Source organism: Drosophila busckii, chromosome 2L (genome assembly GCF_011750605.1).
Source record: "Drosophila busckii strain San Diego stock center, stock number 13000-0081.31 chromosome 2L, ASM1175060v1, whole genome shotgun sequence".
Lineage (NCBI taxonomy): Eukaryota > Metazoa > Arthropoda > Insecta > Diptera > Drosophilidae > Drosophila > Drosophila busckii.
Window position 1 is genome coordinate 17,284,778 of NC_046604.1, and position 22,142 is coordinate 17,306,919.

The following is a 22,142-nucleotide window of genomic DNA, read 5'->3' on the forward strand; positions in this document are numbered from 1 at the left end:
AATAAGGCCTTCAATTAATTAACTGAATCCTAAGGTGCTACCAAATATTATGGCACACATTTCGCTCTACGTATATATACAGCTAAAAAAAATATCCGGTTACGAAAACATTTTTATGCGCATATTTGGTGTGAAAATTTTTGGAAAACTCACGCACACATACATAAAAAGAAAATATGAACGCTGCTGCTGCTGCTGCTGTCAACTTAGAAAATGGGTCAAAAGCCTCATAAACAAATGAAAATAAAACTGAGCATATCCAAAATTAAAAAGCCAGCACACATTTATAGTTTGTTTTTTAACAATTCTTTTTATTTTTCTCTTTTAGGGAAGTTTTGGGCTAACGACGCGATCAACAAAATAATTTTTAAAAGTCCCAATATAATTTCTCGAGTTTTTGAGTTTAAAAGCGAAATTTAAGCAAGATGCCGAAGCCCGTTGCCAGCCAGGAGGATGAGGATCCCACCCCATACCTGTTCGTGTCTTTGGAACAAAGACGTATCGATCAATCGAAACCCTATGATTCGAAGAAGAGTTGTTGGGTGCCCGACGAGAAGGAGGGCTATCTCCTTGGTGAGATTAAGGCTACCAAGGGTGATATCGTCTCTGTCGGTCTTCCTGGTGGAGAGGTAAAGAAAGCTGCAACAACAACAACAAACAGTTTTTATTAGTATAGCAAACAATATTTTAAATGCTAGAAGCAATCTAAAGTATAAACTTAATAACTCTCATATGCTAAACTATAATTGGTACTACGAATAGAGTTTATCATATGAGAGTTGTTGGGAGTTTTGCTTGCTGTTGCTCGTATTGCGTTTAAAATGTTGCTTTTGCTTAAGTTTATTAGAGTGCGATCAGTTGATAAAGTTCATACTCTAATAATGAATAGGTAAAAGATTTCAAATCCGAGAAGGTGGAAAAAGTGAATCCACCAAAATTCGAAAAACTTGAAGACATGGCTGACATGACCGTGCTGAACACACCTTGCGTGCTGCACAATCTGCGCCAGCGTTACTATGCTAAGCTTATCTACGTAAGTGTCGAATGCCAGAAACTCACTAATATATGGGTACTCTTTCTTTAAGTGAAATGAAAACATAATCCAAAAACAAATTTGTGGTTGAGAAATACATAAGATATGAAAATAAATAAAATACGTACTATGGGTGACTTGACATACTTAGACCAGAGACTTAAAGAAAGATCAGCTCCAGCAGGTGAACCCTCCAAAATACGAAAAAGCTGAGGATATGTCTAACTTGACATACCTCAACGATGCCTCTGTGCTCCATAACTTGAGGCAGAGATACTACAACAAGCTCATCTATGTAAGTAATTGCCGTACCGGTATGGCAAGCCCCGAAACAAAAGCCGTTCAATGTAAACCTAACCACATGCTTAACTTGTCCTTATCACAAATACCAAAAACGAAATTCTGCACACCTGCTGCTTACTCGAAAGTAAATTGCTTACAAAAAATATAAGCTAATGCAACTTTTGTAGCACTAACTAATGCATACTTCATCTATCTTTAGTCAAAACAATGACATGCCAACAATTCTAAACAACGCTAACACACATTGGTATTATATTGTGCGCATTAACTACGCTTCTACTAAACTATTTAGCCGTCCAGTCAGATGAGCACTACACTGGAACTCAAACGGTTCCAATACACTGCAAACAAACACTCAAAGGATGCTGAGCTGAGAAAACCACTATACGAATATCATCATCATTCCACAAACAAAACCAAAAACTTTAAGCAAGTTTCCCCACCCGTACTTTATTAGAACGCCAGACAAACTGGTTGGACCCAAAAAAAAAACACCAAAGACAAACACAACTGTTAATAAACCATCCTCCCCCCCACCAAAAGCAGCAGACGTCTCTAAAATACGACTTGCCAACACTGTTTAAACTACTGCGCAGTGTTCGAGTCTTAAAATGTATACCTTGGGTTTTAGAGACGTACTACACCCTCACTAATTGAATTGACTAACCGCACATCAAACATTCAAAACTTCATACTAATTACATATCTATTTTCTACTCCAATAAACGCTTGCACTTTAGACCTACTCCGGTCTTTTCTGCGTTGCCATCAATCCTTACAAGCGCTACCCTGTGTATACCAACCGTTGCGCTAAGATGTACCGTGGCAAGCGCCGTAATGAGGTGCCACCCCATATTTTCGCCATTTCTGACGGTGCCTACGTCGACATGTTGACCAACCACGTGAATCAATCTATGTTGATTACCGGTGAGTCTGGTGCTGGTAAGACTGAGAACACGAAGAAGGTCATTGCGTACTTCGCCACTGTTGGCGCTTCCACCAAGAAGGATGAGTCCCAGAAGAACAAGGGCTCCCTGGAAGATCAGGTTGTGCAAACTAACCCTGTGCTTGAGGCTTTCGGTAACGCCAAGACCGTGCGTAACGATAACTCCTCTCGTTTCGTAAGTACAACACACTTGGCAATTGAAAATGGATAAAAGCTAATTGACTATTTTGAATAGGGTAAATTCATCCGTATTCATTTCGGCCCCACTGGTAAACTGGCTGGTGCTGATATTGAGACCTGTAAGTTTAGCTAACACTTGTTGCCATTTACGAGTTGCTATAATTTAACTTCTCTACTACAGATCTGTTGGAGAAGGCTCGTGTCATCTCTCAGCAATCTCTGGAGCGCTCCTACCACATCTTCTACCAGATCATGTCTGGCTCCGTTCCCGGTGTTAAAGGTATACACATACACTCACATCACACACATACACCTCCAACATCTGCACACCTCATCTCTCTCTCTTACAACATTTTCTAGCAGTGTATTTCTAGGTTACACTCACACATTTATATGATTTAATTTTCAAACGCAACAATCTCTGTTTAGGTGTTTGTCTGTTGAGCGATAACATCTACGATTACCACATTGTCTCCCAGGGCAAGGTCACTGTGCCCAGTATCGATGATGCTGAGGAGTTCAACCTCACCGATGTAATTGCCCTCATTTTGTTGCTCAAGCAAACAGTTTATTGTTTATTTGGTTTTATCTACTACTACTAGTCAATTTATAATATCGTAATTGAGTAATTATTTGGTTAACTCTTTGCCAGCTTAAATAGCGCGTTTTGCAAATCGTAATCGTTATCGTTATCCATAGATATCATAGCGTTTACGTAGGCCCAAAACTCCTCTATCGCTTTCAAACACAAATTGCCAAACATATCATCCCAAGCAACAGATAATTGGAATTTGTAGCAAACTTCAAAACTATCGCGTGTCATCCAACACCTACCTATTCCCTATTCATTATATCCTCTAACTCATTACTATACCCCCGCTAACATTTACATATATGAATTGTTCAGCACATTATTAAATCTGAAATTCTTTACCTTTTACATATATGTACCACATCCTATCCAATCTCATTCATGTATTGCAATATCTAAAGATTATTGCCTGCTTTCGAACAACATACACGATTATCGTATTGTCTCCCAAGGCAAAACGACAATACCGAGTGTTAACGATGCCGAAGAATGGGTCGAAGTCGATGTAAGGCCATACAGGACATGGTTACTTATCTGCTCTCACCTTATCTGTCTTAACGTCAATTCAATTCTAATTGGTCATTGACCTCAACTTGTTTCCGTCTCGTATCCTTCATGTTGTAATCCCTCAATGTGTCTTAACTTCAAAAATTCATTACGCTTTCAATCTGCGGCAAAGCTAAAACGCAAACTAAAACTTAAACCAAATTAACATTAATAATTTTGATTTAATTGATTAGGCAGGCTTAGGGGCTCTCACACATTTTCTTTATATTTTTAAATATGTTATTCGTTTGGGTATAAATTTATAATGCGTACACTCCAATCAAAAACTAGAGATGGTATTTCTTACCCAACATATTGGTGATTATCCTGGCATTTGTCAGGGTAAAACACGGATACCCGGTGTCAACGATGGTGAAGAATTTGAATTAACTGATGTAAGTTGTGTTGCCAGCCAACGCCAAAGACAAAAATAAATTCCCAATTGCGTTCCCATTTGTAGCACAACAGTACTTTTGTAAAATATTTATAAAACTTCTATGAATTCTCTATCTCTTTCTATGAAACGAACACGCCTTATCGTTGCGATAAAAAAAAAAACCAAGTAGTAAATTTTTTATGTAAATAGTTTTCAAGTGTGTTAATTTTCTAGCGTTATTCCGGAATTTTTTTGAGTTACTGTGCGCTTTACTCGCTCTCTATCTCTCTCTCTCTCACTCTCTCTTACTATTGTCCACTTTACTTCTATATATAAATATATTTCTCTACGCTGTAGCTTGGCACTTTGCACCTTACTTATTCAACCATACCTGACACCAGTCCCAAAACGCTGGGAGCAGGAGCTCTCTATAGAGCTATCAGACAATTGAAAATTCGCTTATCAAACTGACACCGGGTACTAATAATGTCTTGAGTATTGAAATATCATAGGTTCTCGAGAGAAGCCCGCTCCTGGCTTTTTATTATAAAATTGCACCATTAAATGGGGAGTTCCCAGCACACACACACACACCAATACACACACATACACATAAAAAGTTTACACACCACAAAATGTTCCTGCCACATAACAGAAAAGTTTTCTTATGAGTACTGTAAATGACCGAAAAAAAAAAACACAAACAAAACTCCTTCTCTGTAGACATGTGCTCCCTCTCTGATAACATTTACGACTACTTCAACGTGTCCCAGGGCAAGGTTACTGTGCCCAGTATTGATGACGGTGAGGAATTCCAGCTTGCAGATGTAAGTGACAGCCTAGAGAGTTCTCTTAAGAGAACGGTACTGTCTTCACGACAATTGTGTGCCAGAAAAACACAAAAACAATACCGCTGTATTACATCAACACGCCCAACATATACATATATATAGTATATAAAATGTTAATATGTGTTCTATTTGGTTACCCAGTTCCAGTTCCAGACCTAGTACTTTGTCTATCTATATTGCCAGTACTTAAGTCTCTTTCACTCTGTGTTAATTGGAATGCTCTTAGAGTAAGAATGGAATGACGTATCCCTGCTACGCAAGTCTAGCGTAACTGTATCTAAAACAAAAAGTTCCGCTCCTGCCTCAAAAAAGGGCCCCAATGGATTGACTGTTCCATAGACTCAACCCTTTAAATTTGACTTGTGTGTTTAGCTTGTTGGAATGTGTATGCCCTATATATATATTTAAATTAGTTATAACTACGATCTGTGTGTATAGTACCTTCCACAGCAGAGAATGTCGATTTGTAGCACTAAAGCCACATAACTGAGTGTTGTCTACAAATCTAGCAACTAGTTTAATTTTTTTTCTATAACGCCTCAATGCTGACTTGAGCGCCGTTTAAAGTTTAAGACTCCAAACTGAATGTACGTTCCAAATCTCTAGTATATAAAAAAAGCACGCAATACACCTTTTGAAATACCAATACTCCCTATACTATATACATTTTGTTATTGTTAGTTCATAAGCAGCAACAATTGATTCCGGAATATTTAAGTTATATGCAACCTGGTAAAAATATTATATTTTTGTCTATAGCACATGTTTAGGTTACTAAACTCGCTCGCCTAAAAAAAATACTTTTTTTTTTATATAAATTGTTTGCATGTTTGCATGTTTTAGTTTATAAGCTACACTCAACAACAATCTAAGCAAAATAAAAAAATGATATAATTAATGCTGAAAAACCCGCCACTAAAACTTTTGCATGCCAAAATTGTAGCACACACTAATTTTGTTTCTTATAATTTCCGCAAACTGTAGCAAGCCTTCGACATCTTGGGCTTCACCAAGCAGGAGAAGGAGGATGTGTACCGCATCACCGCCGCTGTCATGCACATGGGTGGCATGAAGTTCAAGCAACGTGGTCGCGAGGAGCAGGCTGAGCAGGATGGTGAAGAGGAGGGTGGACGTGTGTCGAAACTGTTCGGTTGCGACACCGCTGAGCTGTACAAGAACCTTGCTCAAGCCCCGCATCAAGGTCGGTAACGAGTTCGGTCACCCAGGGCCGTAACGTCCAGCAGGTCACCAACTCCATTGGTGCTCTGTGCAAGGGTGTCTTCGATCGTCTCTTCAAATGGCTGGTCAAGAAGTGTAACGAGACTCTGGATACCAAGCAGAAGCGTCAGCATTTCATTGGTGTGCTGGATATTGCTGGTTTTGAAATCTTCGACGTAAGTTTTTGAACACACAAGCAGCGATTGGCAGTCATGTGCTATGGAATGAATACAAATTCATAACATAGACATATGAGCCAGTTGCTAAAGCTATAAATGGATTACATTGTCTTGCAATGTTCTTCAGTTGTAGCCTAGGTAAACAGCTAACCCGACTCTCTCAAAATAGACTAGGTCTTGGGATATATAATTATTTTTGAGCACCAGCCTCTGCACCACTCTCACTCTCTCACACACACACACACACGTAGACACACACGATGTCCTCAAGATCTCCAAATCTAATTAGACTGCTCTATATATATATATATCAAAACGTTATGTAAATATTCCTGTAGTACAATGGCTTCGAACAATTGTGTATTAACTTCACCAATGAGAAATTGCAACAGTTCTTTAACCATGTCATGTTCGTCTTGGAACAAGAAGAATATACCAAGGAGGGCATACACTGGGACTTTATTGATTTCGGCATGGACTTGCTCGCTTGTATCGAACTTATAGAAAAGGTGTTTAAGCTAAATTTCTCACTCTCTCAATCTCTTATGTGTATATATACCTTTGTATATATATATGTGTGTTTTGCACCAAAAAATTTGCTTGTTGTGTGTGTTTTTAGCACTGAATTTCAGTTGACAGGCTACAGATGACTTGATGCATATCAGGTAAAAACTTTATGTCTTCTATGTACATACGACACTATATATGTTCCCCAAGAATTCCCAAAGAGCACAGTTTATTTTTTGCTAGGCGCACTCTCTCAGCACTGTATTGAAAATTCCAAAATGCACTTGTATAATGTACCAAATTTCCCCCCAATCCACATATATATACCCATGTATATATAAATAGTACAACGGTTTCGAGCAACTGTGTATTAACTTCACCAACGAGAAGTTGCAACAATTCTTCAACCATCACATGTTCGTTTTGGAGCAAGAAGAATACAAGAAGGAAGGTATTGACTGGGCCTTCATCGATTTCGGTATGGATCTGTTGGCCTGTATCGATCTGATTGAAAAGGTTTGTTCAACGTCTCCACGCACCAATGTCAATGCCACAAACAAAATTCGCACTTTTGTTTATACTGCGCTCCCTAGTACTTAAGTTTGTTTCTTATTTTGGGCCAATTCATCTAGAACTGATGTAACCCCGCTATATATATATATATATTATTACAGACTATTATGCACATATAGATATATCCAGACCCCACAGACCCAACGTGTCGTACTACACACGTCGTCCAAAAGCAAAAGGGGGAAACTACCCACCCACGTAACTAACACAGAAAAAACAAAGCAAAAGATACATGCATATATAATGTTATCCGATTTGACTAACACGCTTTCTATTTGTCATAAATATTGTTCCGTTTCCGATATATAGTACAACGGTTTCGAACAATTGTGCATCAATTTCACTAACGAAAAACTGCAACAATTCTTCAATCATCACATGTTCGTTTTGGAACAAGAAGAATATCAACGCGAGGGCATCGAATGGACCTTCATTGATTTTGGCATGGATCTGCAAATGTGTATTGATTTAATTGAAAAGGTACAGCGAGGCTTGCAACTATCTCAGAGTACAGATATAGCCAACTGACCGCCACCAATAATAATATACACAATTGCAAAATGAAATTAGACAAACAATTATTAACCAATTTGCACTCCAAAAAACAAAAATTATAACATAGCTATAAGTTTGCTTAGCTAAAAAGCAAGAAAATTAAACAAATTAAAAATTGCCAATAGAATTATATACTATAAACAACTAACGAATGGGGTAAGTGCTATATACTAAAAGTAAAACTGTAACGTTTAACGTACGTCTAGTTAAAGTCTTAGTTAGCATAAGTTTGTTTGTTCAGCGTCTTGTTTGCTTTCACTTCAATTCTAATGCGTGCTTCTTATTAATGTGCGTTCATTTAAATCTTCGACAGCATTACTTATCTATTTTATCTTCGCTTCTTATAGCCTATGGGTATCCTGTCCATTCTTGAGGAAGAGTCTATGTTCCCCAAGGCCACCGATCAGACCTTCTCGGAGAAGCTGACCAACACCCATTTGGGCAAGTCGGCTCCATTCCAGAAGCCCAAGCCACCAAAGCCCGGCCAGCAGGCAGCTCACTTTGCCATTGGTCATTATGCTGGTGTTGTCGCCTATAACATCACCGGTTGGTTGGAGAAGAACAAGGATCCTCTGAACGACACTGTTGTCGACCAGTTCAAGAAGTCGCAGAACAAACTGCTCATCGAAATCTTCGCTGATCATCCTGGTCAGTCTGGTGGCGGTGAACAGGCCAAGGGTGGTCGTGGCAAGAAGGGTGGTGGCTTCGCCACTGTCTCGTCTGCCTACAAGGAGCAGCTTAACAGCTTGATGGCCATTCTGCGCTCCACACAGCCTCATTTCGTACGTTGCATCATTCCCAACGAAATGAAACAGCCCGGCGTGGTTGATGCTCACTTGGTTATGCACCAGCTGACTTGTAACGGTGTGCTTGAAGGTATCCGTATTTGCCGTAAAGGTTTCCCCAACAGAATGGTCTACCCCGACTTCAAGATGCGGTAAGTTTCAAACACAAAAACTTCTTATAGACAATAGACATTAGTCACTAGTTAAGACTCTATACTTTACTCAAGCACAAATACTTTGTATTATACACAAGACTAAATGGGGAGAGACCTTAAGTTAGAGCTTAGACTTATTTATATCTGACAACTTGATTAACTTGTAATATTAAATCCTAGTTATATGATCCTGGCACCTGCTGTTATGGCAGCTGAGAAATTGCCTAAGAACGCAGCCACGAAATGTTTGGAAGCCGTTGGACTGGATCAAGATTTATATCGCATTGGTAACACCAAGGCACGCATCAATTTCCGCTAAAAGCTACTTCAATCGTCTAGTGTAGTCCAAAAAACCAAACCAAAAGTCCAAATTCCAATTAATGTATATAGTAATGTGAACATTGCTTTACCCAAGCATCAGCTATACATATAATTGTTTTCAGTGTATAAATGGGTTGAGGCTTGTCTGTCTCTCTTATTGTTGAGTGTACCTCTTGTACATATCGTATATATAACTATATGTGTCTCTTATGTATATTGACCGAGTCCTTTATTGTTTACACATATGCATTGCAACCGAACCTACCCACAGGTACCAGATTTTGAATCCACGTGGTATTAAGGACCTCGAAGATCCCAAGAAAGCCTCCAAGGTGTTGCTTGAGAGCACCGATCTGAATGATGATCTCTACCGTCTGGGTCATACCAAGGCATGATAAGAAAAATTCAATATTTAGCTTATTCGCTGATTTCGAGTTCGAAATTTTATACTATTAAGAGTTGGATGGCAAAACTTTTATGTCAAAGTGAATAATTCAATCGAATGAGTCAAAACGCCAACGCGTTCATTCGTCTTACACACATACAACAAAGTCACACACACACACTACAAAAGAAATAGAAAGTTCTACGTTAGGCGCTGCTTGCAGAGTGTACCAAAGTTAATTTTACATTTGCAGCTATCAAATTCTGAATCCAGGTGGTATTGTTGGCATCGATGATCCTAAGAAGTGTGGTCAGCTTATTTTGGAATCCACCGCTTTGGATCCCGACATGTATCGTATTGGACACACTAAGGCATAGTCAAGTTCCAACACACACACACAAATAATATTAAATTTCCAATTCCAATTCCAATTGATTTAATTTTATGCATTTTGCGTACCCATTGAAAACTCCAAAAAGTAGTTGAATTTTGATGAATTCCCGTACACTTACGACGGATTACAAGCAAACTGATATCCGTATACAAGTTATACACTTTCTACTCTTTCTATCTATATTTTCTTTCTATATCTATCTATCTATTTCATACACTCTCTCTTTCTCTCTCTCTCTCTTCGTTTCTTAAACTGCCAATTGAAATGCAGCTCTACACATAGTTCGAGTCGCCCTTTAGTAAACTAGCAACAAAACTTTGCCTAGGGGCGCAACCCCCACAATAAATCCCCACATAGCAACCTTAGCCCCTTTCTATACACATAGCAACCTTAGCCCCTTTCTATACACACATATACACACACTCTTAGACACGTACTACCCTTCAGACAAGCCTGTAGCATGGGTTCTGAGTTTCTTTCAAGTAGTTGAATTCATTAGCTTTAAGTTCGAAATGTAAATAACACTAGACCTAAGCTAGTTATACTAAACTATATGCTCTATATATACAATAGTGAATTGTAGTTATAGTTTTATCATTTGTTACTGTTAATTCATTTATATATGTTATATGTGAACAATATATAGCTACCAAATCCTGAACCCCAAGGGTATCAAGGGTATCGAGGATCCCAAGAAATGCACGAAAGTCCTTATCGAATCGACCGAGTTGGCCGACGATCAATACCGTTTGGGTAACACAAAGGCACGATAAAAATTTATACTCTCTTATAAACAAAAACACGACAAGACTAAAGTTACAAACTGCTGTCCCAGCTACAGCAGCAGCTCACATGCTCACACACACACACAGATACACACACACACACTCACAGGCAGGCACATAGCTCTCAAAATGAAGCCTAAAGCTTTGAGCTATGGGCTGCGCTGTGCTGTTGTGAGCATGTCTCTCTATCTCTTTCTTTTCTACACTGCAAGTTGGTAAAACTCTATACAGCAAACCAAGCAGCAGCTAAACCTTTATAAAAAAGGTGCAAATCCCCACAAGAAAACCCACATATTCCCCATATACTTTCCCCACTATTTATTGATAATTTTAATTTGTAGTAATTATAATTTGTACTTCATTATAATATTTAGTTGTTTATACCAATACTAACTGTTTGAACTCATTTGATACAACTACCCCAGCTACAAAATCATGTGCCCCAAACTTTTGGTGGGCGTTGACAAAGACAAAAAGGCCACCGATATCATTATTAAATTTATTGATCTGCCCGAAGATCAATACCGTTTGGGTAACACTAAGGTATATCCAGAGACAATATATCTACCAAGTTATCAACAAAATTTAAATTCCAACGTGTAATTCGCTTCAGCGTCATGTTCTCGATACTGAGGAGCTGTTAGTACCATGGCTAAGGAGTTAATTTCAAAGCAGTTGCCTAGCTGAGACTTACACATTTACACACACATACAAACATACGCATGCACAGAAAAAAATTAAATCGAAATTTTTATCAATTTAAAAACTTAAATTTAAAATAAATTAAAAATTATTGCAGCAAAGAGCACTTAGTTAAATATAAATTATTGATCAATTCTGCAACTTGATTTTTTTTCTGTGTAGCTACCACTGACATTTAGTTTTAAGCTCTATGTGTTTTCTTTACTAAACGAACTTCATTTAATGGGCATCAAACTAACTTCATAGACATTAATCTTTATATTTGTTTGTTCATTGTCTTGTGTTCTCTATGTAAACTGTTCTCTGTTACTTGTTTTACTGTACTTCCCCACCATCCTCTCTATCTCTACCTGTATCCGAAACTGTCGAAATGTGTTTTTGTAGCCCCCAAAGTTGTCTAGAGCCTGGAGTTAGAGCATGCGACTCCACTTTACAGACAGCGCCGCAAATTTTGAGCACTGAGATTAACCTATTTTTATTGTTTGCTACTTGCCACTTGCCACTTGACACTTGCTGCATATCTAGGTGTTCTTCCGCGCTGGTGTGCTAGGTCAGATGGAGGAGTTCCGTGATGAGCGTTTGGGCAAGATCATGTCCTGGATGCAGGCCTGGGCTCGCGGTTATCTGTCCCGCAAGGGCTTCAAGAAGCTGCAGGAGCAGCGCGTCGCCCTCAAGGTTGTCCAGCGCAACTTGCGCAAATACTTGCAGCTGCGTACCTGGCCCTGGTACAAACTGTGGCAGAAGATCAAGCCACTGCTCAACGTCAGCCGCATTGAGGATGAAATTGCTGTGAGTATTGAAATGAAATTCGAACGAAACTTATTGTTAGCTATTTGGCGATTGTGCTTTGAACTTGGCGCAAGCAGCTGGCGACTGCTGCTCAAATCCAATGGCGACGGCGACGGCCCTGGCATGTCCGCTGGCCTGGGGCTATTGTCAAGCATAATTGGATGAGTGGCGTCAGCTGCAGCAAGTGCAACAAGCTTGCTGCTTATTATTAGAGCGGCCATGCTTGTGCTCAATTAAGCCAACATAATGCTCAATACACATTTATAGCCAATGCCACGCCCACACAGCGCCTGGTGCATTCCAAAGCAAGAACTGAGCTATAAAAATAGCCACAAATGTTGGCAAATGCGCACACAAATTTCTGCTAAAGTAATTGGCCAATTGGCTGGAAGTTGAAGCGAACAACGCTCAACGCCATTTATAGTGCGTTTTAGTTTGCTTAGCAATTGGTCATTGTTGCCAATTAGCATGCTAATTAAATAATAAAAAAGTGAGGCAGCTGGGCGTATGATTAATACGCATACGCCGCATTGGTCAGCTCAATTCAATGCTGATGATTAATAATAAACAGCAGCAGCGCCACACACACAAATAAATTCAATATCTATATGTGTGCTAGAGCGAGCTAGCAAGCGATCTACACCTGCTTGGCCCACAAGTGCGAGAAATGATAGCAAATGAAATTTATGAATTTATGAATCTGCGAAGGCAAATGAAGCAATTACACATGCCACGGGGCCTCACAGCACACACACAGCTGTGTGTGTATGTTGCACGCTTTGGGGCACTTTGGCTAATTTTGTGCGGCAGGTCGAGCACAGTGCAAACGCAGCAGCCATTCCAGTTGGATTTGACCAGTCGGCTTGGCAAACGATTATTAAATTAATTGTAGTTTCAATAAACGAGTTCAAAGCGATTTAACGATTTAACAAGCACAAGTGCAATACAGAGTTCGTTTTAAATTAGTTAAACGCGTCTCAGTGCTTATTTAAATGGCTGACGAAAAGAAAGCCAAAAAAACGAAAAAAGCTGCAGAGCCTGGCGAGCCAGCAGCAGCTCCAGTTGAAGAGCAGCCGCCAGCAGCTGAAGCGCCAGCAGCCTGAGCCAGCGCCAGAGCCCATAGCTGAGCCAACGCCAGTTCAGCCTGCTGCTGAGCCTGAGGCCACCACTGGCAACTCCAATTGCTAATCCTACTACCGCTTCTAATGACTTACAGCGTCTGGAGGAGAAGGCCAAGAAGGCTGAGGAACTGCATGCCGCTGAAGTGAAAGTGCGCAAGGAGCTGGAGGCATTGAATGCCAAGCTCTTGGCCGAGAAGACCGCTCTGTTGGACTCGCTGTCCGGCGAGAAGGGTGCCCTGCAGGATTACCAGGAGCGCAACGCCAAGTTGACCGCCCAGAAGAACGACCTCGAGAACCAGCTGCGCGTAAGTAACACAAACATAAATCAAATCCCCCATCCCCCATTCAAAAATTTATCAAATCTTATGGAGCATATCCATATTTCTATTTCGAGTGCTTTTCATATTTTGCGAGCTGTTGATGTGTGCGCGTTCTAAATTTAGCGCCATGAGCGATCGACAGCAGCAAATGTGCACACCTACGCTCCAAATTATATATACACATTAGCTATTTATTACGTATACGTAATGCAAATCAATATTGCTTTTGCGTTTTTAGGACATTCAAGAGCGTCTGACTCAGGAGGAAGATGCCCGCAACCAGCTGTTCCAGCAGAAGAAGAAGGCCGATCAGGAAATCTCTGGCCTGAAGAAGGACATCGAGGATCTGGAGCTGAACATCCAGAAGGCCGAGCAGGATAAGGCCACCAAGGATCACCAGATCCGCAACTTGAACGACGAGATCGCCCACCAGGATGAGCTCATCAACAAGCTGAACAAGGAGAAGAAGATGCAGGGCGAGAGCAACCAGAAGACTGGTGAGGAACTGCAGGCCGCCGAGGACAAGATCAATCACTTGAACAAGGTTAAGGCCAAGCTCGAGCAGACTCTGGATGAGCTGGAGGATTCGCTGGAGCGTGAGAAGAAGGTGCGCGGTGATGTCGAGAAGGGCAAGCGCAAGGTTGAGGGTGACCTCAAGCTGACCCAGGAGGCTGTTGCCGATCTGGAGCGCAACAAGAAGGAGCTCGAGCAGACCATTCAGCGCAAGGACAAGGAGCTGTCCTCCATTACCGCCAAGCTGGAAGATGAGCAGGTCGTTGTGCTCAAGCACAATCGCCAGATCAAGGAGCTGCAGGCTCGCATTGAGGAGCTCGAGGAGGAGGTCGAGGCTGAGCGTCAAGCTCGCGCCAAGGCTGAGAAGCAGCGCGCCGATTTGGCTCGCGAGCTTGAGGAGTTGGGCGAGCGTCTGGAGGAAGCTGGCGGTGCCACTTCCGCACAGATTGAGCTCAACAAGAAACGTGAGGCTGAGCTCAGCAAGCTGCGTCGCGATCTTGAGGAAGCCAACATCCAGCACGAGTCCACCCTGGCCAATCTGCGCAAGAAGCACAACGATGCCGTTGCCGAGATGGCCGAACAGGTTGATCAGCTCAACAAGCTGAAGGCCAAGTAAGTACCGAATCGATATAAACTAAAGCCAAAGATATTGCCAAGCTATTTCAGGTGCAAAGAGAGTCCAAAATGTGTGTGTGTGAGCTATGTAAATATTAAATGCCAAAACAATTTTTAATTTAATTTAGGGCTGAGCACGATCGTCAGACTTGCCACAATGAGTTGAATCAAACTCGTACCGCCTGCGATCAAGCGTCGCGCGATAAGGTAAACGAACGATCGATAAACGATAACACTGAACACACACGTACACTTGCTCACACATATACAAGACATATAAGTGTGATCTACGCTGTTTCTATCTCTCTCTCTACTACAAAAAATAAAAACCCTGCGCTCAATTAGGATGGACTTCGACTTCGTCTACGGCTCGCTCGCTTCTCGCCTTTGTCTCTCTTTTGTAATTCCCAAAACAGAATGTAACCCCCAAAACTAACCACACACACAATTCTCTCTCTCTCTCTTTCTCTTTCTACCATTTCTCTTATGTGTTGCACAGGGCTGAGAAGGAGAAAAACGAGTACTACGGCCAGCTGAACGATCTGCGCGCCGGTGTCGATCACATTACCAACGAGAAGGTATAAACTCTATATATATGCCAACCTATTGAATTGAACTGCCGTTCCGCCGAGCTGCTGTATATTATATGCTGATCTCTCTATCTATCCATCTATTATACGTATCTTTGTATATATTCTCTTTTGGTTGTAGTCACGCTTCTCTAACGTAAACCTCAATTCCAAACCTTTATTATAACTAAAACTTGTACAGCGCTTTACACAAAACAATTGCCACACATGCTTACATCAATATGCAATCCACTTACTTACACAATCTATAATTTTTTCGATTATATAGGCTGCCCAGGAGAAGATCGCCAAGCAGCTGCAGCACACTTTGAACGAGGTGCAGTCGAAATTGGATGAGACCAACAGGACTCTGAACGATTTCGATGCCAGCAAGAAGAAGCTGTCGATTGAGAACAGCGATCTGCTGCGCCAGCTGGAGGAGGCCGAATCTCAGGTGTCTCAGCTGTCCAAGATCAAGATCTCGCTGACCACACAGCTGGAGGATACCAAGCGTCTGGCCGATGAGGAGTCGCGCGAGCGTGCCACACTTTTGGGCAAGTTCCGCAACTTGGAGCACGACCTCGACAACCTGCGCGAACAGGTTGAGGAGGAGGCCGAGGGCAAGGCTGATCTGCAGCGTCAATTGAGCAAGGCCAATGCTGAGGCTCAGGTCTGGCGCAGCAAGTACGAGAGCGATGGTGTTGCCCGCTCCGAGGAGCTGGAGGAGGCCAAGCGCAAGCTGCAGGCTCGTCTGGCTGAGGCTGAAGAGACCATTGAGTCGCTCAACCAGAAGTGCATCGGTCTGGAGAAGACCAAGCAGCGCCTGTCCACCGAAGTCGAGGACTTGCAGCTGGAGGTCGACCGTGCCAATGCCATTGCCAACGCCGCCGAGAAGAAGCAGAAGGCCTTCGACAAGATCATTGGCGAGTGGAAGCTCAAGGTCGATGATTTGGCCGCTGAGCTCGATGCCAGCCAGAAGGAGTGCCGCAACTACTCCACCGAGTTGTTCCGTCTTAAGGGCGCCTATGAGGAGGGCCAGGAGCAGCTGGAGGCTGTGCGTCGTGAGAACAAGAACTTGGCCGATGAGGTCAAGGATCTGCTCGACCAGATCGGTGAGGGTGGCCGCAACATCCATGAGATCGAGAAGGCACGCAAGCGCCTCGAGGCTGAGAAGGATGAGCTCCAGGCTGCTTTGGAGGAGGCTGAGGCTGCTCTGGAACAGGAGGAGAACAAGGTGCTGCGCGCTCAGCTTGAGCTGTCGCAGGTGCGCCAGGAAATCGACCGTCGCATCCAGGAGAAGGAAGAGGAATTCGAGAACACACGCAAGAACCACCAGCGCGCTCTCGACTCCATGCAGGCATCCCTCGAAGCCGAGGCCAAGGGCAAGGCTGAGGCGCTGCGCATGAAGAAGAAGTTGGAAGCCGACATCAACGAATTGGAGATTGCTCTGGATCATGCCAACAAGGTAAGTGAATCAGAGCTTAAAAAAAGCTTAGAATAGCAACTAATTGAATTTTGTTTTTGAATTTGTTAGGCTAACGCCGAGGCCCAGAAGAACATCAAGCGCTACCAACAACAGCTCAAGGACATCCAGACCGCCCTTGAGGAAGAGCAGCGTGCCCGTGACGATGCCCGCGAACAGCTCGGCATCTCGGAGCGTCGTGCCAACGCTCTGCAGAACGAACTGGAGGAGTCCCGCACTCTGCTGGAGCAGGCCGATCGCGGCCGTCGCCAGGCCGAGCAGGAGCTGGCCGATGCCCACGAGCAGTTGAACGAAGTTTCCGCCCAGAACGCTTCCATCTCCGCTGCCAAGAGGAAATTGGAGTCGGAGCTGCAGACCCTGCACTCCGATCTGGATGAGCTGCTGAATGAGGCCAAGAACTCCGAGGAGAAGGCCAAGAAGGCTATGGTTGATGCCGCCCGCCTGGCTGATGAGCTCCGCGCCGAGCAGGATCATGCCCAGACTCAGGAGAAGCTGCGCAAGGCTTTGGAGCAGCAGATCAAGGAGTTGCAGGTGCGTCTGGATGAGGCTGAGGCCAATGCCCTCAAGGGCGGCAAGAAGGCCATCCAGAAGCTGGAGCAGCGCGTCCGCGAGCTCGAGAACGAGCTGGACGGTGAGCAGAGGAGACACGCCGATGCCCAGAAGAACTTGCGCAAGTCCGAGCGTCGCATCAAGGAGTTGAGCTTCCAGTCTGAGGAGGACCGCAAGAACCACGAGCGCATGCAGGATCTGGTTGACAAGCTGCAACAGAAGATCAAGACATACAAGAGGCAGATTGAGGAGGCCGAGGAAATCGCTGCCCTCAACTTGGCCAAATTCCGCAAGGCCCAGCAGGAGCTTGAGGAGGCTGAGGAGCGCGCCGATCTGGCCGAGCAGGCCATCAGCAAATTCCGCGCCAAGGGACGTGCCGGTTCCGTTGGTCGTGGTGGCAGCCCAGCGGTAAGTGCCCAAACCCAAATCCAAACCTAAACCCAAACCCAAATATATCAATCAAGCTCATTTCAAGCGAAGCAATCATTTTGCTATTGAGACATCTAAAATAGTTTAAAATATATATATATTGTATATTGTGTATATATTTTTACCTTTCATATATTGCGGTACGCGCTCTGCTTCTTCACAACTCACAACTGCAACAACAACAACAACGACAACAAAAACAATTGTCAACTGCAACTGCAACTGCCACAGAATTAAAAGCAAATAATAATCGATACAAAATTTGAGGCACAGCCCAAGTAAAAGCAAGAAATCAAAATCTATATTGTAAACATAATGAGAGAGGAAAATATGCAAAGAGAATTATAGCTTATAAGAATTTAATATATATTTACTACAATAATAATATAGAGATGCATCATAGACAGAAAAAAAAAACAAACAAACAGAAATTCAAATCAGTGAGGCAAACGCGCATTGGGCAAAGCTAATAAGAAAATGTTGAGAAAACTCATCGATCATCGTGTACTCACCTCGAATACCAACCAACTATGCGTTCATTTTTCTTTGCTAAAATTTTGTTATTTATGAAGATCGCCAAATATCAAATATCAATCGACTGTGCTTTGCTCTACAACCATTCAAAAAAAAAACTATCAAAGCAGCTACTCTATTTCCACTATATATTTATTAAAAACCAAAGATATACTTTATATATGTATATGTATATTTGTACATGTGTAATGCAGCCAACGGCGTCAAAGGGTGGCCGCAAGAGCGCGCTGGAGCAGTAACAAACATATTCTGACTATAAAAAGCAAGAGAATGAGAACCAAAACCAAAAAATCAAAACACACACATTTGTAAGTGCTGGACTGCTGGCAACGAGTAGTTGTACTCGTTACTCGTTATTCGTTAATGCTGTTCTGTCTCGTTGAAAAAACACAAACAACAAAGCTCATTACAGTCAAACTCCAATCATGAGTTACGTCTCTCTCTCTCTTATACATTTCCCAACGCTCTCATAGCTCGCTCAAATGTACAAAAGAGCGCGAGCACACACACATTTGTGTTAGTCTCATTTACCCCTCGCTCTCTCCAATGTATGCTGCGTTACCGTAGCAAGGCACGTTCTCTCTTTTTATCTCTCTCTCGCTCATTCAGTCTATTGTTGCCAGTCTCGTTGAACTTGTTGACTCGTCTGCATGTTTTTTTGAAATCATCCACTTACTACATTTTTATATATTTATAATAATTAATTTGATTTGTTCTCTTTTCTATTCCGCAGCCCCGTGCGACATCCGTTAGGCCACAATTCGACGGATTGGCTTTCCCACCAAGATTCGACCTTGCTCCTGAAAACGAATTCTAAATGCCATTTCATTTTTTAATTTATTTTAAATGATATTTCATAATGCTTATGTTTATGATTTTAAATTAATTTCTTAATTTAAACAAACAAAATAATAAAACTATAACAAAATCTATCGAAACAAAAAAAACAACGACGGGAGGCAAACACCAAACAACAACAACAACAAATGCTAACAATATTTGCAACAAAGGCAAAGCTAAAAAAGAAAACTTATAGCCGCGCCACAAATAAAAACAAACCCCTATTGAGCTGGGTGGCCAAAGCGGTGCTAACAACAAACATTAGATTAACAACAATCGATCCGATCGACATAAGTACTAAGTGAGGCACAGTTTGTAGTCAGCGCGACATTTGCCTTGGCACATTGCTCCCCAGAGCGGTCATTGTATTTATATTTTTTATACAACTTACAAAAATGCATTCAAAACAACAACAAGAACTAGTGAAACAACAACAAAAAATGAGCCCCGTCTATAGACACGCTGAGCAGTGTGCGGGGCTGAATGTCGTCGCTCAATTTGTAATTGTTTAAACAAATAGACAGACCAACAACAGACAGACAAACTTGCAACCACTGGCGCTTATGCTAATGTTAGTTTTTTTTTAAATTTAAAAGCTCAACAACTATAATTAAACAAAACTGAAAAAAGTATACAAAAAAGGAACAAAATAAATGTAAATCAATTTAAAAAAAAAAACAGAAAGTGTAACTTTATTGAAATTAAGCTGCGCCTGGTGGCCGTGGATTGGGCTCAATGCGCAGCAGCTGCTTGTGCTGACCTATAATATGCTCAATGTGATTGCATTCGCGTAGTTGACACTTGAATTCATCCAAAGTTTCATAGAGCACCGGATAGAGCGACGGCAGCAGTCCGTGATCGAGCGTGGGAAACAAATGATGCAGCACATGATCGCCAAAGTGTGTGAGCACCAGAAACTGCGACCACTTGAGATCGCCGCGATCGATAATGGTGTCTACTTGGAACAAGCCCCAGTCGCGATCCTCGCGATTAGCATCGCCCTCATGATAGATTTCCGGGTCATGATGCGCTGCATTCAGTCCAATGACGCAGAAAGCAAAGCTGGCAATCGAAGTCATTGCTAGCCACTGGCGCAAGCAGAGCAGCCAGCACGCCGTGCCCGCCGAGCCGTAGTACATAACCAGCGGTATGCTCAGCGGCAGCAGATCGTGCCAATACATAACATTCGTATTACGCAGCGAGTAGTAAATGCTGCAAGCAAAAAACGCAGATTAGACAGAGATTAGCTTGAGCGAGGCGTCGTCACTAACTAACCGCGTGCCCATTTGTATGAAGAATGCAATGGCATAGGCAATGGGCTCGGTAATCCAGGAGATATAGCGCAGCGCCTGGCTCTTGATATGCGCATTGGGCACCCAGCAGAGCAGCGGCTCAAACATGCTTAGCTCCAGATCCAAATAGGAGTTGGGGTAGATATGATGCGACATGGCGTGCGAAATGCGCCAGGAGCAAACGTTCATCATGCCCAAATTGAAGGCGTACATTTGCCAATTGTCGCGACGATGAAAATAATTGTGCGACACTATGACAGTCCAGCAAAGTGCCACGCCTCCAAGCACCAACGCCAGCAAACTGTCGTACTTGGCGCTCAGCAAGCCAAACAGATAAGTAGCTAGTATAAGTGCTAAATGTATAAACTAAAGCAGCAATTAAACAAATCGATAGGCTAAAGCAAAGTGTTAACTTACATCACTCTTGCGCTTGGGCGACTTGTCTGTGCTCTTCAACTTCTCCTGCACGCGCTTCTTCAGCGTCTTATAGAAGCCATGCTCATCTAGCGTTAACGTATAAATTCTTGGCTTGGCCGCCTCACGCACTTTGTACTTGCCAATCATTTTCTCGGGCGCGCTGCTCAAATGATGCGCCTCGAAGGCTTCGGTTATGTCCGTGCCTTTGGTTTCGCGTATCCAGAACGCACCGCCCGGATGCTTATCGATGAACTCTGTAAAGTCATAGATGCCATCGTATATGCGCCACAAGCCCTCAGCCTCGTCGTCCTGTCGCTTGCCCTGCTGCCAGCTGTGCGCAGTTACCAGCGCTGAATTGCGATAGCTTGGAAATTTTGTGGCAATGCCGCTCTGCTTCCAGCTCTCAATCACCATGGCTACCTTACTCGAGCGCTCAATAGAATAAACTGTGCACCAGTCGCTGCCGGCGCACGCTTGTAAACTCTCTACAAGTCAAACGCATAACAAACAAAATATTTCCATGCTGATATGACCAGTCGCATATGCACTTATCAGCCGACATCAAGCGATAGAAACATGCATATGTATATACATATATATAAAAATGACGCAATATGCGCACCAAGCACAGCACATACGGTGACAGTTGAGCAACCCCGCTGGGTCAGTTCTCAGCGCTATGGTCACAAGCTCAATGAGCTCCGCTGCGCCAACAGTTTGAACAGCACCTGCTAAAATTAACGTTGGCGTCAGTCAGTGCGACTTCCTATTAAATAGTGTTAGCCAACAAAAAAAAACTACCTTGCTTACAGTTTTAATACATTCAATTATAACTCATGTCTTACAATCTGCAATCAATGGCCTTATATATACGGATTGCATCAGTCGTTTACTTGCAGCGCCGCCATGAACTTCAACGTGCGTCCGTTTGGGATTTTGCTTTTGAAAGCATTACTTATACTGCTCAGCCTAGACTTTGGCAATAAGCTATATGCAATGGCCCAGTAAGCTTATAAGATTAATAACTTAATAAACTTTTAAATTTCTTTCTATGGATTCTAGGGACTACGAAGAGGAATATGATTAATGATTATTTGCTATGTCGACCAATTATTAAATCTAGCAAGAAAATGAAATTCTACATATATTTTCACATGCTGCTTAGTTTTAATAAAAACAAATATATTTAATACATAAGCTTAAATAATCGCTGTAGCTAAGCACTGTCTTTCTTTCTCTCTCTCTCTCTCTCTCTTTGAGACTTGATAAGACTAATTCGTCACAG

The 22,142-nt window shown here is 42.4% G+C and overlaps 2 protein-coding genes across 2 annotated transcripts; one reads left to right on the forward strand and one right to left on the reverse strand.

Annotated features, from left to right (window-relative positions):
- Positions 1 to 352: 352 nt before the first annotated feature.
- On the forward strand, positions 353 to 19,128 carry LOC108606567 (myosin heavy chain, muscle). The gene is given in 19 exon segments (XM_017997020.2): positions 353 to 629; positions 890 to 1,033; positions 2,077 to 2,457; positions 2,518 to 2,581; positions 2,644 to 2,742; positions 2,892 to 2,995; positions 5,812 to 6,006; positions 6,008 to 6,043; positions 6,045 to 6,221; positions 7,077 to 7,247; positions 8,207 to 8,796; positions 11,110 to 11,227; positions 11,912 to 12,175; positions 13,392 to 13,601; positions 13,855 to 14,741; positions 15,244 to 15,322; positions 15,603 to 16,778; positions 16,848 to 17,753; positions 19,042 to 19,128. Coding segments are annotated over 19 exon segments (5,889 nt in total). The 5' UTR covers positions 353 to 425; the 3' UTR covers positions 19,126 to 19,128.
- Positions 19,129 to 19,808: 680 nt separating this feature from the next.
- On the reverse strand, positions 19,809 to 21,319 carry LOC108594496 (cytochrome b5-related protein). The gene is made up of 3 exons (XM_017979692.2): positions 20,858 to 21,319; positions 20,424 to 20,806; positions 19,809 to 20,360 (listed from the first exon to the last, which is right to left on the reverse strand). The coding sequence occupies exons 1-3, from the start codon at positions 21,269 to 21,271 to the stop codon at positions 19,850 to 19,852; spliced, it is 1,308 nt and encodes a 435-aa protein (XP_017835181.1). The 5' UTR covers positions 21,272 to 21,319; the 3' UTR covers positions 19,809 to 19,849.
- Between the last annotated feature and the right edge of the window lie 823 nt (positions 21,320 to 22,142).

Excerpts from the sequence above, each read along its gene's own strand:
- LOC108594496 (XM_017979692.2), bottom strand. The coding sequence starts at position 21,271 with ATGGTGATTGAGAGCTGGAAGCAGAGCGGCATTGCCACAAAATTTCCA. Across the intron at positions 20,807-20,857 it reads CGCCCAAGCGCAAGAGTGAT|TTTATACATTTAGCACTTAT; the intron begins GTAAGTTAACAC and ends TTGCTGCTTTAG. Across the intron at positions 20,361-20,423 it reads TTCATACAAATGGGCACGCG|CATTTACTACTCGCTGCGTA; the intron begins GTTAGTTAGTGA and ends TTTTGCTTGCAG.